Here is a 14,085-nt window from a genome sequence, read left to right on the forward strand (position 1 = left end):
CCGGGGTGGAGTTCTCTCCTCGTCTTTTCTCATGGCGCTGCAGCTGTGTCGAAGAAAACGCCATGGCCTGCTGACGGGCACATGGGCCCACAATGGCCCCACATCCTCCTCTTTCCTAAAAGGAGGACCAGGGCACTGGCGTGGGGCCCCCTTTCTAGCCCAGAGACTTACACAGCCCTTAATGTCATCAGTTTCACAGCACTCCGGAGGGGCAGGGAACTGGTGTTAGCCCCATTTTACAGCTGGGAAGGCTAAGTGATTTGCCCAAGATACCACAGGAAGTTTATGGCAGGGTGGGGAATTGAACCTGGTTTTTCAAAGTCTTAGGTTAGCATTCTAACCACTAGCCCCCTTTTTTCCCCTGCCTACCCCTCTAGTGGGCCTGTGATGCTTGTGCTTTAATCTGGCCTGGTGAGGAACAGAGATTAGAAAATTTCAAATTCATCTATTGGAGCAGACCTGGGTTCCAGTCCCCCCTCTGCCACCGACTGCTTGGGTGACTGTGGGCAAGTCACTGCCTTGCTCTGTGCCTCAGTTTCCCCCTCTGCAAGATAGGGGATGTTGACATTTACTCTCTTTCACAGATTGCGTTGTGTTCTGCGGGTGAAAAGCACCATCGGCGAGCGAGGCAGTGGTAGAGAGGCAGGCCCCTGCTCTGGGCTGCATGCAAGGTGACAAAAATAGAAACGGACAAGTAGGAAAAGAAAAACCGGATAGGGCAGGGCTCAGGGATAGAAAGGGGATGCTGTGTGTGTGTGAGAGTGGTGCGCTCTGTGTGTGTAGCGTGCGCTGCTGCTGCTAATTCTACCTTTCTTCTGTGGATGAAGGATTCCGGTCTGCCGGGCTGTCAATCTGGTACCTTGTTTCAACCGCCATTAAGCTCACATTAAAAAAAAAAAAAAAAAGATAAATATGAAATCCAAAGAGCGGCAACTCCAGCCTGCTTTTGCTGTGCGGTCCCTGCTGTTCCGCTTCAGCTGTTTATTCCCTGACAAAATTAAATACCTGCTGTGATTATGTTAATATCACAAGCAGCCCCCAGGAAAAGGGCAAACAGCAATTGGTGAGTTCCTGGGGTGTCTGTGGTTAACTCTTGCAGCACTTTGGGGCCAGCCCTGGGCTTGGCCAGAGGGTCTTTACTGCAAGATAGAACTGAGCCCGATTTATTGACCGCAGAGCTAAGGGAAAGGTGGCTGTGTGGCTTTCCTGCTGCCGCCCCGGAACGGGCTAGAAAGGGTGGGCAGGCAGCTGTTGAGTGCTTTGGAAAAGCAGCCTCTGCCACTGCTCGGAGCAGGCGGCAGCTACCCGGCGTGGGATCCCTTGCAGATCCCTCATGACCACAGAGATCAGGGCCTTCGTCTGCCCTCTCAGCACGTCCAGCGTCTGCTGTTGCAGCACCGAGCGCCTCTTGTGGGGTCATCTGCGCCCTTTCTTGCAACACAGAGCCCATGTGTTTGGCACTGGGGTGCTGCGAGGGGCGAGCGCCACCTTCTCCTCCGCCCTTGGGACGGTGCCCATCCGCACACAGAATGGGCTGGGCTCCCCTTGGGGTGAGACCCCAGTGAAACTGCTTGGCACTGGGCATCTTCGAGGCACTTTGCGAACTAGCCTCACGCCCCTCTCCCCCTTCCCCTGTGCGACGTGAGTGCCTAATGGATTTAGGGAGCCCGGCTGTGCCCACCCTGAGCTGCTGCCTCTCCAGGGATCGCTGATGTGATTGAAAGGGAGAAGGAGAGATTAGAGCATTAGCCTGCAAGGCAGGAGGGCTGGCTTCAATTCCCTGCTCTGCTACAGACTCCCTGGGTGACCCTGGGCAAGTCCCTTAATCTCTCTGGTCCTCAGCTCCCCATCTGTGCTGTGGGGCTAACAGGCCTGCCCTACCCAGTCGGGGGGGTTGGGAGGTGCTCAGATACCATGGTGATGGGCACTGTGCAAGCAAGCGCCTTATGCAGAGACCCACAGAGCTGTAATGGTTACCGATGCCCTTGTGATCAGTGCATCCTCCTTCCCCTTTGGAAAAAAACGTATCAGGGGACTCAGTTTCTGCAGCAGCCTGAGTGGCTGTTCCAGGGCGTGCAGGGGATCTGCTGAGAGCGGCGGTATCCGCGAGCTCAGCCCTTGCTCACTGAAGGGAGTTGAGTTTGTTCCCATTATGCTCCGGCTGCTGAGTCATCTCCACAGAGCACAGCTCCCTCCTGCTCCCGCCCCTGCCCGGGGGGTGTTACAGCTCAGCTCTCATGCAGCGGAGCCAGTGGCAGGATGCGCTGAGCTGCATATCGTCCCAGACACAGAGCTGGTAGCTGTGAACCCCGGCGCAAAGGGAGATCTCTGTGGAACAATGGTCTAGTAGTTAGAACAGGGAGTCAGAACTGGAGTCTGTCCTGAGTTTTGCCTTCAATTCACTGGGTGGTCTTGGGCAAGTCATGGCCCTGCTCTGTGCCTCAGTTTCCCCACATGGACCACGGGGACGATACTATTCCCCTCCCTCCCAGGCTTGGAAAGCCGTCTGAGCTGAGCAAGGTGAAGGCTGGTCCAGCAGGTAGGGGGCTAGCCTCGCCCAAAGAATCACGCCATGGACGCCCGACTGGAGAGGGGAGACTGCTGCAATCAGGAATAAGTGCTTGGCCCGTTGGTGGGTGACTGTGGCAGTCCTGGTGCTGCCCCTGCGCCCCCTGCCCTCTCCTGCCTGCTTTGGAGTGGCGAAAACTAGACAACCCTGAGACTGGTGCTTTTCCTTTTGCGAGGACACAAGGTTTCTTAGGCCCCTGGCGCACGCACTGCAGGCTAGCAACAAACTGGCCCAGAGTTTGCACGGATCCGTTTGTAAATTGACCCCCCAATGCAGAAGGTAAAGTGGGTCAGAGCTGCATTGCTGGGGCCTGGATCCCAAATCTTCCGCCGCTCGGGGGTGCTTGGATCTGGGGTTCTAATCTGTGCCCCTCTCGATCCGATACAAGAGATGCCACCTCTTTACGGACAAGAAGTCAGCTGCTCGGCTTGCCTGGGTGGCAGCACGATCCTGGGTGCTTTTCAAAAACACGGGGCACACAGCAGGCCTCTCCGCCTGCCCCTGAATGTGCTGCTTTGATGCAAACCCAAAGCTTCCGGAGCTGGAGCTGACTTTGGAGCTGTTGCCTTCAAGACATTATGTATTTTTTTCCTTTTCCCAGAGTATCTGGAACACTGCTGTCTGGTTTGCTTTATCGGCTATAATTGTTCCTGCAAAGGCAGGATGTAAATGGCTTGTTTAGTTACATTTTATTAGGGGGCTTCATTCTGGGGCAGGAAACAATCAAAATCTGTAGAGAACTTTTCAGCATTATTTTCCCCCTCCCACCCCTTACCACTCCTCTCCCCTCCCCCACAAACCTCTTCCTTTCTCGCACTCACTCATTCACACACAGAAGGGGCAAATCTGGTGCAGTTCTAATCTCCCCATCTCAAAAAAGATATATTAGAAATGCAAAAGGTACAGAGAAGGGTAACACAAATGGCCAGGGGTATGGAATAGCTTCTATATGAGGAGAGATTAAAAAGACTGGGACTGTTCAGCTTGGAAAAGAGACTACGAAGGGGGGATATGATAGAAGTCTATAAAATCGTGACTGGTGTGGAGGAAGTGAATAAGGACGTGCTATTTACCTCTTCACATGACACAAGAACCAGGAGTCACCCCATGAAATGAATAGGCAGCAGATTTAAAAACAAACCTAAGGAAGCACTTCTTCACACAAGGCAGAGACAACCTGTGGAACTCATTGCCAAGTGATGTTGTGAAGGCCAAAAGTATAACTGGGTTCAAAAAGGAATTAGATAAGTTCATGGAGGATTGGTCCATCAGTGGTTATTGGCCAAGATGGTCAGGGATGCAAGCCCCTGCTCTGGGTGTCCCTAAACTTCTGATTGCCAGAAGCTGGGACTGAATGACAGGGGATTCAGTAACTGCCCTGTTCTGTTCATTCCCTCTGAAGAAGCACTGGGCGTTGGCTGCTATCAAAAGACAGGACACTGGGCTAGATGGACCATTGGTCTGACCCACTGTGGCCATTCTTGTGTAAATTTGAACATTTCCATTTTTATGCAAAAATGCTTGTGACCACTCCTGATGAATGGGGCAGATTCAGCTAAAATTAGGAGGGGTTACTAGATTTTTTTCTCATGTCAACCTTTATTTGTTTATACCTTTTTCAAAAGACCCTTTCATTTAGCTGGTGGAATGAGCCCTGTGTGTACTCGAGCCTTTCTCTGTAAATCTGAGTGACCGGTCACCAGGTATGGGAATGCCTGACGCCAGAAACATGCCCTTGATCTGTCATCTCTCATGCAGATTTTAGAGAATACTTCATCCTTCTTTGTCTCGCACAGCTTTTACTTTATTGGCACCTTGAGGCATACAACTGTTGCCATTGTTCATGCATCAATCATATAGATTGATATAGAATAGATTCGCCAATGCTTCTGGCCCTAAACTCTCAAGTGATGATCTTCTATGCTGTTAAACAGCGGCTGCGTTCCACCCCAGAGGTGGCTGCTTTTCAAGTCATCCTTGTAGGTGGTAAAAGTGCTTTGTGATCTCTTTGCTTAGAGGCATGTTCTAGGGATATACTCCTTCTAGGGATAGCCCAGCAGAAGGTACAGAGGATAGAATTTGCCAGCTGTTTCTGTGCCTGGTGAATGCAAGTAACAGTCTGCTCCACATGTGGCATGCATGAATTCCATGTGTTCCTTCCGCTGGGGTAGAGTTTTCCGATTCTGGCTCGGCAGCTCCATGCACTTTTTATCTGTGCTTCTGGCCTTTCTTCCCTTTATCATAAATGACACAAGCCGCTCGACATCGCAGCTGGCGGAAGCAGAGAGAAGGGGGTGAGGGTGAGAACGCCGAGCTGGGTTGTCCAGCATGGTCAGGACTTAGATTGGTTACGTTTCCAGATGAGTAACCACGGCAGATAAAGTGCAGGGCAGATAAATATAGAATAATGAGTTTCTCAGCTAGGAATAAAAGGAGGAAATGCCTTTATAAATAGAGACGCTCTGGCAGCTTTCCGACTGGGCCGGGAGACTGGTGGAGCAATCCTTGAGCCCTTCCTTCAGTGAGGCAGGAGCTGCACCCTAAAGGATCCCAGGGAATTCCCACTGCTTCCCCCCATGTTCACCGCGCCTGCCCTTTGCACTCAGCACAGCCCAGATTTCCAAAGGTATTTAGGCATGTCTCCTCTCTGACTCGCCGTTTCCCCTTCGCCTGGTTAGGTTGGAAGGCACCGGGTGTCTGTGCAGGGGGATTCTGATCTCAGCCGGCCTTCTGGTGCCTGTGTGACCCTAACTCCTCATTTGTGCCAGCAGGGAAGGCAGAGGAGATTGCGCGAGTCTCTGTGGAAAGCAAGTGCTTTCCGTACTGGCTGGAAGCTGCTGACAGTTGGGGAGGCCCCTGAGCTGGTTTCCCACACTTCTTCAGCAGCTCCAGCACCTCGCTGCTCTCTCTCTAACCAGCCAGCTCTCTATTTTTAAAGTGCTAATGGCTCTGGTATCTAGATGCCAACCAAATAACACTCAGCATTCGCGTGTCTTTAAAGTGCTGCTCCGTGACGGACTAATTAACTCTCACCACAGTCCTCCGAGGGTGTCTTCTGCATTTAACAGGGCAGGCAACCCAGAGGCAAAGGGACTTGTCCAAGGCCATGAGCAAATCAGTGGCAGAGGCACGTTGGTGCCTTCGGTGTCTTTGGCTTGTGTTGGTTCTGCCAGCCCCCACACCGGCACTCACCAGGTGCGCTGGCCTGGACTTGCAGACCCCTCCGCCCCAGTGCAGGAAGTAATGCTGGCGATGTAGATGTCCTTCTTCCCTCTGAGGCAATGGGGTTAAGGGCACCGTACCGCTTCGGGGCCATTTTTTGGACAGGGCATAACCTGGAGTCCCTTGGCACTTGTGGCCATTATTCCTAACGGGGTAATTACATTCTGCCTCCCGCAGTTCCCCTGCAGTGCCAGCTGGAGCCAGGCTTTCTTCACTTCCTAGCCATGGTGGCTGGCTGGCTGTCTGGCTCTTTAAGTGAAGCAGTTCCAGCTCCTCTGATGACTAGGCAGGTGCCCCCAGGTGGGCCCTAATCAGGGGTGGGGCAGCAGAGAGCTGCAATGGGGCAGCCTGGAAGGAAGCAGCGGCAGACGGGGAAGTCCCAGCAAGGGGCTGGCAGAGGAGCCATAGGAAAAGGCCCTGAAGATTGCTGCAGGACGGGAGGTAGCCCCTGTAAGGATTACCCTGGGATGGGGCCAGGAAGAGATGGCTGGGAAGTGGCTTGAACCCCTCTGGAATGAAGGGGACGAGGGGCAGGTATGGCATGTGAGACGTCTGGGCTGACCCTGGCATGGGAGGACGTCATGTCACATGACTTTCATTTCGGATGGACCAGTGGCACGGGGCGGGGGCGTACCTGGAGCAGCTGGTGCGAAGAAGAGGCCTGGACCGAGGATGTTGGCTTGGGACATTTGTTCTAAGACTCGGGGTGGAATTCTTTGGAATATTAACAAACACACCTGGCAGAAGGGTGCTTTCCGTGTGGAGTAACTGCTGAGACCCTCACGGAGAGGGAGTAGTTGTGGCTGTGACCTCTTAGACCATACTTGGCCGGCAGAGGGTTCCCAGAGATGGCAACCTCTGTGATACAAGGTAACCGTGTTCCACAGTTGCCCTGATACTTCGTTCTCCATGGGAGGAAATGGGGGGAAACTTAGTTCATGACGATAAGGGACGTTGTGATCCTCATACTCTAGAAGTATGAAGGACTGATGCTGGCAGAGGGGCGTAGCCATTTGGGGATGGCTTCAGACTTCAAGGAACGGGCCAGAAAAAGATCAAAATACAGACATCACCCTCTGTATTTGTACAGCACCTAGCACAATGGGCCTGTGACTAGATGCTACTGCAGTACAAACGATAGTGCGGTAGCTGTATGGTCAGGGGGTTAATGAGCACCAGCAACCAAAAGTCTTTCCCTTCTGACAGAGACATGGTAGATGAGGCAATAACTTTTATTGGACCAACTTCTGTTGATGGACGGTCCAACTGTTGCGTGACCCAGAGCTCTTCTGCAGGTCTGGGGAAAGAAGCAGGACGGTGGAGCGGCGCATGTGTTGGCACAGATTGCTAAGCAAAAGGCTAATACGTGTTGGAGGTGGTCACTTGAAATGAAGCGGGCGACTGCGTTAGACCGTTCTGCATAAAGGGTTTGAAGTGGGCGCATAAGGGAGCGGGCAGTGGGGTGTGTCACCGTGAGCCATCGATCCAGTGTCCCTGTTAAGTCCAGGGTGTTTGGTGTGAAGCAGAGTCATGAATGTAAGTTCCCGGGCTCACCTTTTGAAGGGGGCGTGCTGGTTTCCCTTCAGGACATGTCTTGAGAGATCAGGTCTGGCGTGATCGCTTTGTGAACTGTTGCCCACAGGTGACAGGGCGTCTTTGTCTTACAGTTTTTCTGCGAGTTCATTCGCGAGGCCTGGTTTTGCCCCCCAGAGTTGTTGCTGGGGCATCTGAGGCAGTGGATGAGGTACACCACGCGTTGAGATAAGCCTGCGTAGGACCCAGGAGCCCTGAGGAGGTGTAGATGGGGTGGGCGGTTGTTGATCATTGCAGCAGGGAAGATCTGGCTGCAGGTTTTCCATCTGTGCAGGCAGGGCCGGGGCCTGCACTGAGTTGGAGGGTCCTGGGCTGGGGGGGGTCCCTGCTGATGGTTAGTTTGACACATGAAATGAGCAGATCGCTAACAGACAGGCTCATGCTGGCGACTGGCACTAACTAGCCCGAGTGGCCAGCTTTGGCTGAACTCTGCCTTCCCCCCAGAGGAAAGGCTGGGGCTTGTCCGTGAGGGCAGTGGTGTATGGGAAGCTTGCCCGGCTGCTGTCTGGGCTGACGCTGTACGGTGAGCAAGTAGAGGCCTTCTCTCGCCAGGGCTGTAATGCGAATGGGAGTCAGGTCTCCACAGCCCTATGCCTGGCTCTGCCACTGACTCACTGTGCAGCCTTGGCCATGTCCCTGCGCTTCACTGCGAGGCTGATCTTTCCCCACCTTTGGAAAGCCCTCGTGGGTACATTTCCATGGCTCACTCCTTACGGTGGCATGTAGAGTATCTACGCTGTGCACCCTCTAACCACAGGCACCAATAGCAGTGTAGACGGTCCAAGCGGCACCTACCACAGCTATGCTGATTATTTTTAGCAGCATACCGTCCCGCTGCTGACGCCTTTCCCGGCCACAGTTGAAATCTCCACAGTGTGGACACAGCCTGCTTTCCTCTGCGGCGTGTAGCTACGCAAACCCTGCATGCCGCTCCCCGTGGTGTGCAGTGGAGACGTACCTTCTGGGGCACAGAGTGCTTATTAACAGCACCATATTCAAATGAAAGAAAAGTCTAGTGCTCAGGCAAGCTGCATCCGAGTGTCTGAGTGTGTCAGTTGCTGAATATATATAGGATACAGGGTGAAAACAGGCCTGTGGAAAGAGTGTACCTGTCCCCTTTCTAGTTTTGGATGGGGAGGAGACATACCTTGATGTTTCCTCTCCCCGAACGAGGCAATTCTCTCCCTCACATGCATCCTGGCACCCTACATAAAAGGAAGCCAGCTGCTGTGCAAACTCTCCATTTACCTGTACTGGTCAGGGGCCTCGTTGCTCCCCAGGTTGCGTGGCTTAGTTGAAATTGAGCAAGGATGTTGAACGGGCAGAGCTGATGGCAGTGAAATTCTAAACAAAGGCCACGTCTTTGCCAGCAGAGGTTTTGCCGGGATTCCTGTACCGCTGTGGCTACACTGGCAAACCCCTCTCCCGGAGGCGCAGCTTCCCGTGGCAATGAAAGTACTTCTGCCAGTCTAACTTACACCGGTTCGGTGAGCGAAATAGGCTCCACTGGCAGAAAAACTTCAATGCTGTGGTAGGTGATGCTAGGTCCTTTGTTGGTATAGAAATGTTGCAAAACAAAAACATCAGAAAAACCGCCCCCACACCCTTAACTGCCATTGACATATTGGTAAAAGATTTTCGTGTAGACCTGGCCTAAGAAACCCAGATCCTGCCCCTGCCTGCAAAAGACAGCTGTTTCACCCCTTGATAACTGCAGCTGACCATAAACTGCTCCCCATTTTCTGAGCTGCTGAGTGCCAGTCCTTGTGTGTCAGTCTTTAGCTTTCCTGCTGTTAGGGGCAGGGGCTGTCACATTTTCTCCGATGTGCTGCCAGATGCATTGCTGGTGCTTTAATAAAAGATAAATCCAAGCCGTGAGTGGGAGGGAATGGATCCTGTCTATTCATACCTGGTGTCCCGCCCAGCTGTGAACAATGGCACCAGTGTCTCTCAGTCCGGATAAGTCGAATGATCCTCAGCATCTTTTCTTTCCCTTTCAGTGGTTGGAGATCTACAGGAAATCTGCCTCTTGGAGCCCACCAAAGAGAGGATATTGTTTCCTCAATTGGGCTCATTGTCATTTCATGCACGGCAGTGGCCTTTTCTCTGGTTGCTGCGCCTCTTGTGTCCTGGATTCGCCTTGATGCAGGGTCCTCGGAGAAGAATGTTTTGGTTTTTTCAGGGATGTGTAAATTTCAGCTTGTCCCTGTCTGCAGATTTAAGGGGCCCCGGGCTTGGTGCTGTTTCCTGGAACCTTGCCTGCCATTGAGCTACTCCAGCCCTTTCAGGAAGAAGGTCTGGTGATGCCAGGTCTGTGATCCATTTAAAGCGCGAGTGAAGCCTGCCCTGGGCTCCTGCCAGGTGCTAACGAAGTGGTGTTAGCTCAGTACACAGCGGGCTGTTTTGCTACATGAAGCGTGTCTTCCAAGCTGGGGGATTGGCTGCGGGAGGTGGGTGTAGAGGAAAGTCTTCATAGCTGAGGCCTGGAGAGTAAATGTTTTCTCGGTCTCTGTAGATGGCGTTGGGGCACTTGGGTGGCTTGGGCTGGGGGAGTGTAACTGAAAAGCCAAACCATCTGACTTGGGGGATTTCAATTTACACTGGATCTAAAGTGCTAGCAGAAAAGCATAGCTCTAGAAAGGGGACTGGGGCCAGCAGTGCTGTTGGCATTTGCACAATCCAAATCTTCAGTAAGAAACCAAAAATAAACGTCCGGCCCTCGGTGCTTCTGAATGTGCCTTTGAAGCAGTGTTGGCTGCCTTCCTGAGTCTGCAGCAGGATCGCGCCTGAGCCTTTGGTGCTGCTCCCGCTGTTGCAGAATTTACTGTGGCCCCTCAGAGCCCTGAAGGCAATGGTGAAAGCTGAAAGGGTCACATCGGTTTCACTGCACTGCTTCTTGAGGCAAGAATTAGCTGCAGAGGCAGACGCTGGAGTTATTCAAGACTGTGCAAAGACCCTGATATCCCAAGGAGGAGATGAAGTTAGTTAAGGGGGTCAGCAAAAGAGTATAAGTGACTTCTGATGTGCCAATCAGGAGACAGGCATTTGCATAAGCAATCTGACAGGTTAACGTTGTTCCAAACCGGGGTCTTCCTGACCACCCGACAGACACAATGCACTAGCTCATTGCAGGATGTTTTATAGGCGCTGCTGAGCCAGGATCAGATTTAGCGGGGGCACGAAACAGACGAGAGTGCACATCCGTGTGCATCCTTCTCCGTAAAGGGGGGTAGCCTACGTTGTACCCGTCCTATAGCGAGGGCCGGGCCTCAGGAGCGCACCTGGACAAATCAGCATCTATCCTCTCTTACGAGAATCTGTTTGCCTCCCTGAAGCATGTCCTGTTTTGCTCCAGACATTGAGCAGGATCCTCGGCGGTTGTGAATGGGTGTAGTGCCATTGATGTCAGTCAGCAGGGACAGCAGAGGGACTGGCCCATGGGAAGTACGGAGCAGGAGCCCCATTCATCTTGGCCCACTCCCACTGGAGTGGGAAGCTTGAATGTCAACCAGTGAAATACCAACGGTTTGCTTAGCTGCTCACAAAATGACCTCCTGGAGGTAATTAAGCCCGAGAGAAAAGGCCCCTCGGTAGCTAGTTCTGACTCTGCTACAGACCCAAGAAGGTCTTCCTGTGCCGCGTGGGTCCGTGGGCGTGAAGCGTGGCTCTTACCAAAGATAGTGGGGGCAGATTTCCTCCCCCGCTCGCTCTGTGCCTGGCGGGAGAGAGACTTTAGGGGGACTCAAAAGGCCTTTCATCCCACATCCATCTTTCAGAGCAGCAGCATTGCTGACTCTGCTTCTGGGCATCCCCGTGAAGAGCGTCTCCTCTCCCTGTGAACTCCCACTTCCCAGAACAGCCCTAATTAGCTTCTCGTTATACCCGCCTCCCCATCTGCAGGAAACTCCATTGCCCCTGCCCCCGTTGCCTGTTCAGGCAGGAAGCAGCAGCAGCTCCATTTGCTTTGACCCGTGCTCGTGTTCCTTATCTTGGCACTTCTCCCTGGCAGGGGATGCTTTGCCCCATCCGGATGGTCCTCGGATGCTGACTGAGCAGAAGGCAATTGCAGGCCTTATCTTCTTTATAGTGGAAGCCTGTGGCTGCGAACCCTTTGGGAACCGGCTGAGGCTAAGCATTGGAGAATATGTCTCTATATGACAACTGGCTTTGACCGGGGAATGGATTAGATTTCCTTTGTGCTATTACAAGCTCCTGCCCAGGGATTGAACCCAGGCTTGAAAGCATGGGCCTCTTCCACATGAACTGAGGGAGTGACTCCATCAGTGGGTAGCAGTAGTAAGTTGTTATCCACTTACGTGGATGAGCCACCAGAACGGACATGAAACCAACACACTGAACCACTGGGTTATGCTACCAAGACAAGTAAATTTCAGCAGCTCGGAGAGATCCTGCCTCAGAGGAGTATAACTTGAGAGGGAAGGTTTAAAAGAAACAAAGTCACATCACCCCAGCCAGATGATGACTAAATCTGTAAGAATAATCTGTGAATGTCTGAGGCAACGGAAGGATCTTTGTGTGGATTAGTTTTTAAATGAGGTGGGTTCCCTGGGGGTCTGTTCCACGGCCTCATAGATCACAAGTTTAGGAATGGGTGTATCTAATACTAATGGCATAGAGCAGGAGTGAGCGGGTGCAATACATAACTTTGAACACTAGAGGCAGCTCGGGACTAACCAAGAGGAGAACAAGTCTGGGGAAATGGCTTTATTTTTCGGAGGTTATTTCTAAGCAAAATCCATCTTAATCCTTTCAACGGCTGTCTGGATCCAACAGAAATTGGTTTGAGTCCTAGCTACAACGTGCTAGGAGGGAGGAGTCACTGGACCCAGGACACAGCCGATTGCGTGGGACAAAGAATGAAAAAAGGAGCGGGTCTGGGGGTCACAGGGTCAAACGGAGGGAACCAGACCGGGACACCGAGCAGAGAACCCCGGACAGCGCCCACTGCTCCCAGAAGGTGTCAAGGAACTCTGCCCGGATCCATGAGTGGACAGAGAAATGGAAGCAGGCCCCACAGTTGCAGGGCGCCCCCCCAGCCAACCTCCTCTCCCTGGTCTTGTAGCCGGCCACTTTGGCCAGGGTTAGGAGGAGGCTGACGAGGAGGTCCTGCGATTTTGTGGGGCCCCGGATGGGGTGTGCGTATAAAAACAGGTGTGGGGAGAAGTGCAGCCAGACCCTCAGCAGGAGGTTCTGGAGGAGCCGGAAGAGGGGCTGCAGCCTGACGCACTCGAGATAAACGTGTGCCAGGGTCTCCCTCACGCCGCGGAAGGGGCAGGTGTCGGGGCGAGGGGTGAACCGCGCCAGGAACACGCCCGTGCTCATGGCTCCGTGAGGGAGCCGCCAACTGATGTCCCCAGCGGGCCGTGGGGTCAAGGTGGAATACAGGCTGGCCCACCGGGGGTCCTCACCCTCCGCAGGTGGCAACAGGTCCCGCCACTTGGTGTCAGGGTGGGACCCGAGGGCGAGGAAGTGAAGGGTGTGGAGCACAGGTGTGTAGAGATGGTTCCTCGGCGCGGTTCGAAAGAGGACTGGCTGCAGGTTGTGCAGCCGGCTTGGTGCCTGGGGAGAGGGCGGCCGGGGGCGCTCGCGGGGCCGGGGCCCAATGGAAAGCGCCGGAGGGCTGGGACTGGGGGGGCGGGGAGCGCACTCTCGCAAGGCTGTGGATACAGCACAGACCCTGCCCCCCTTCCTCTGGGGGAGACTCAGGATCCCTGCAGAGACCCAGTGCAGTCCTGGCCAAAAGAACTCCAGAACTGGCTTCTGGAAGTGGGCCAGGACCAGGGTGTTGAGCCGGTGCAGGCTGGTAGATTAGTGCCTGTGTGCATGCATGGGCCACGGCTGGGCCCTTTCTCAGTAGCTGTGCTTCTGCAGTGTTGGCAGAGGAAGGGATTTAGCCTGTGACTTAGGATGAAATACCACATCCTTGCTCCCCCTGGATTTCCTCCTGGCGGCTGCCCCCTGCACCTCCTGCGGGGAGGCAGCTCCTGGGAAGGGCCTGGCTCCTTTCCTCCTCTCCCATGTGGTGCTCAGAGGCCATCTCCCAGGGCTCGCTCCAGCAGATGTTTGCCAGGGCGCCCGCAACACAATCTGAACCTGAATCCTCGGCGGGTGTGTTCTGTCTCTCTCACACATGCACACAAGGAACCAAACTCAGCCCCTGCATTTGGATTCTCCTGCGTGAATTACAGATCCACCTAATCAACTTGACGACTTGCTTTCTTCCAGCTTCGCTGAATTAAAAACATCCCAAGCCAATTAAAAGCAAATGAGCAGAAGGGGGGGGGGGAGCGCCCCAAAAACTCAGCTCTCAGGCTGGGACCTTGTGTGTCAAAGCTCCTCCAGGGTGTGAAATTTTACAGCTGAGTTATAAATACACCTCCCTTCCCCCGCCCCAATGAGTGCTAAGTTTAGACAGAAGCCGTGGACTATCTTTTTAACACTGTGTACAAAGAGGGACTGTTGCAATTACACAGATCTACCCGGCACCGGGCTGTGCAGATGTGGGGTGGGAGACGGGTTTGCTTCGGGTCGGGTGGGGAGGGATGTTGGGGTGTGGTAGGGGGATGAGGAGTGTGCGTCTGCTGTGCTGCATTGAGTTGTGTTTGCTGTGTGGCGGGCTGTAGTCAGTGGGGTGGGGGCGAATGGGGGGGCTGTACTCCGTGCCTGCTGGGTGATGTGGG

General features: G+C 53.6%; 1 protein-coding gene across 1 annotated transcript in view; it reads left to right on the forward strand.

The window, feature by feature from the left end:
• The first annotated feature begins 6,265 nt into the window (after positions 1 to 6,265).
• SDC3 (syndecan 3) overlaps positions 6,266 to 14,085 on the forward strand; it is a 63,165-nt gene continuing 55,345 nt past the window's right edge. Inside the window, exon 1 of the mRNA XM_067530780.1 lies at positions 6,266 to 6,325. Within this exon, the coding sequence (XP_067386881.1) occupies positions 6,275 to 6,325 (51 nt within the window). The 5' untranslated portion in view covers positions 6,266 to 6,274. The remainder of the gene's footprint in view (positions 6,326 to 14,085) is intronic.

Source organism: Emydura macquarii, unplaced genomic scaffold, assembly GCF_026122565.2.
Source record: "Emydura macquarii macquarii isolate MOO-44397 ecotype Brisbane River unplaced genomic scaffold, CSIRO-AGI_Emac_v2 contig_3113, whole genome shotgun sequence".
NCBI lineage: Eukaryota > Metazoa > Chordata > Testudines > Chelidae > Emydura > Emydura macquarii.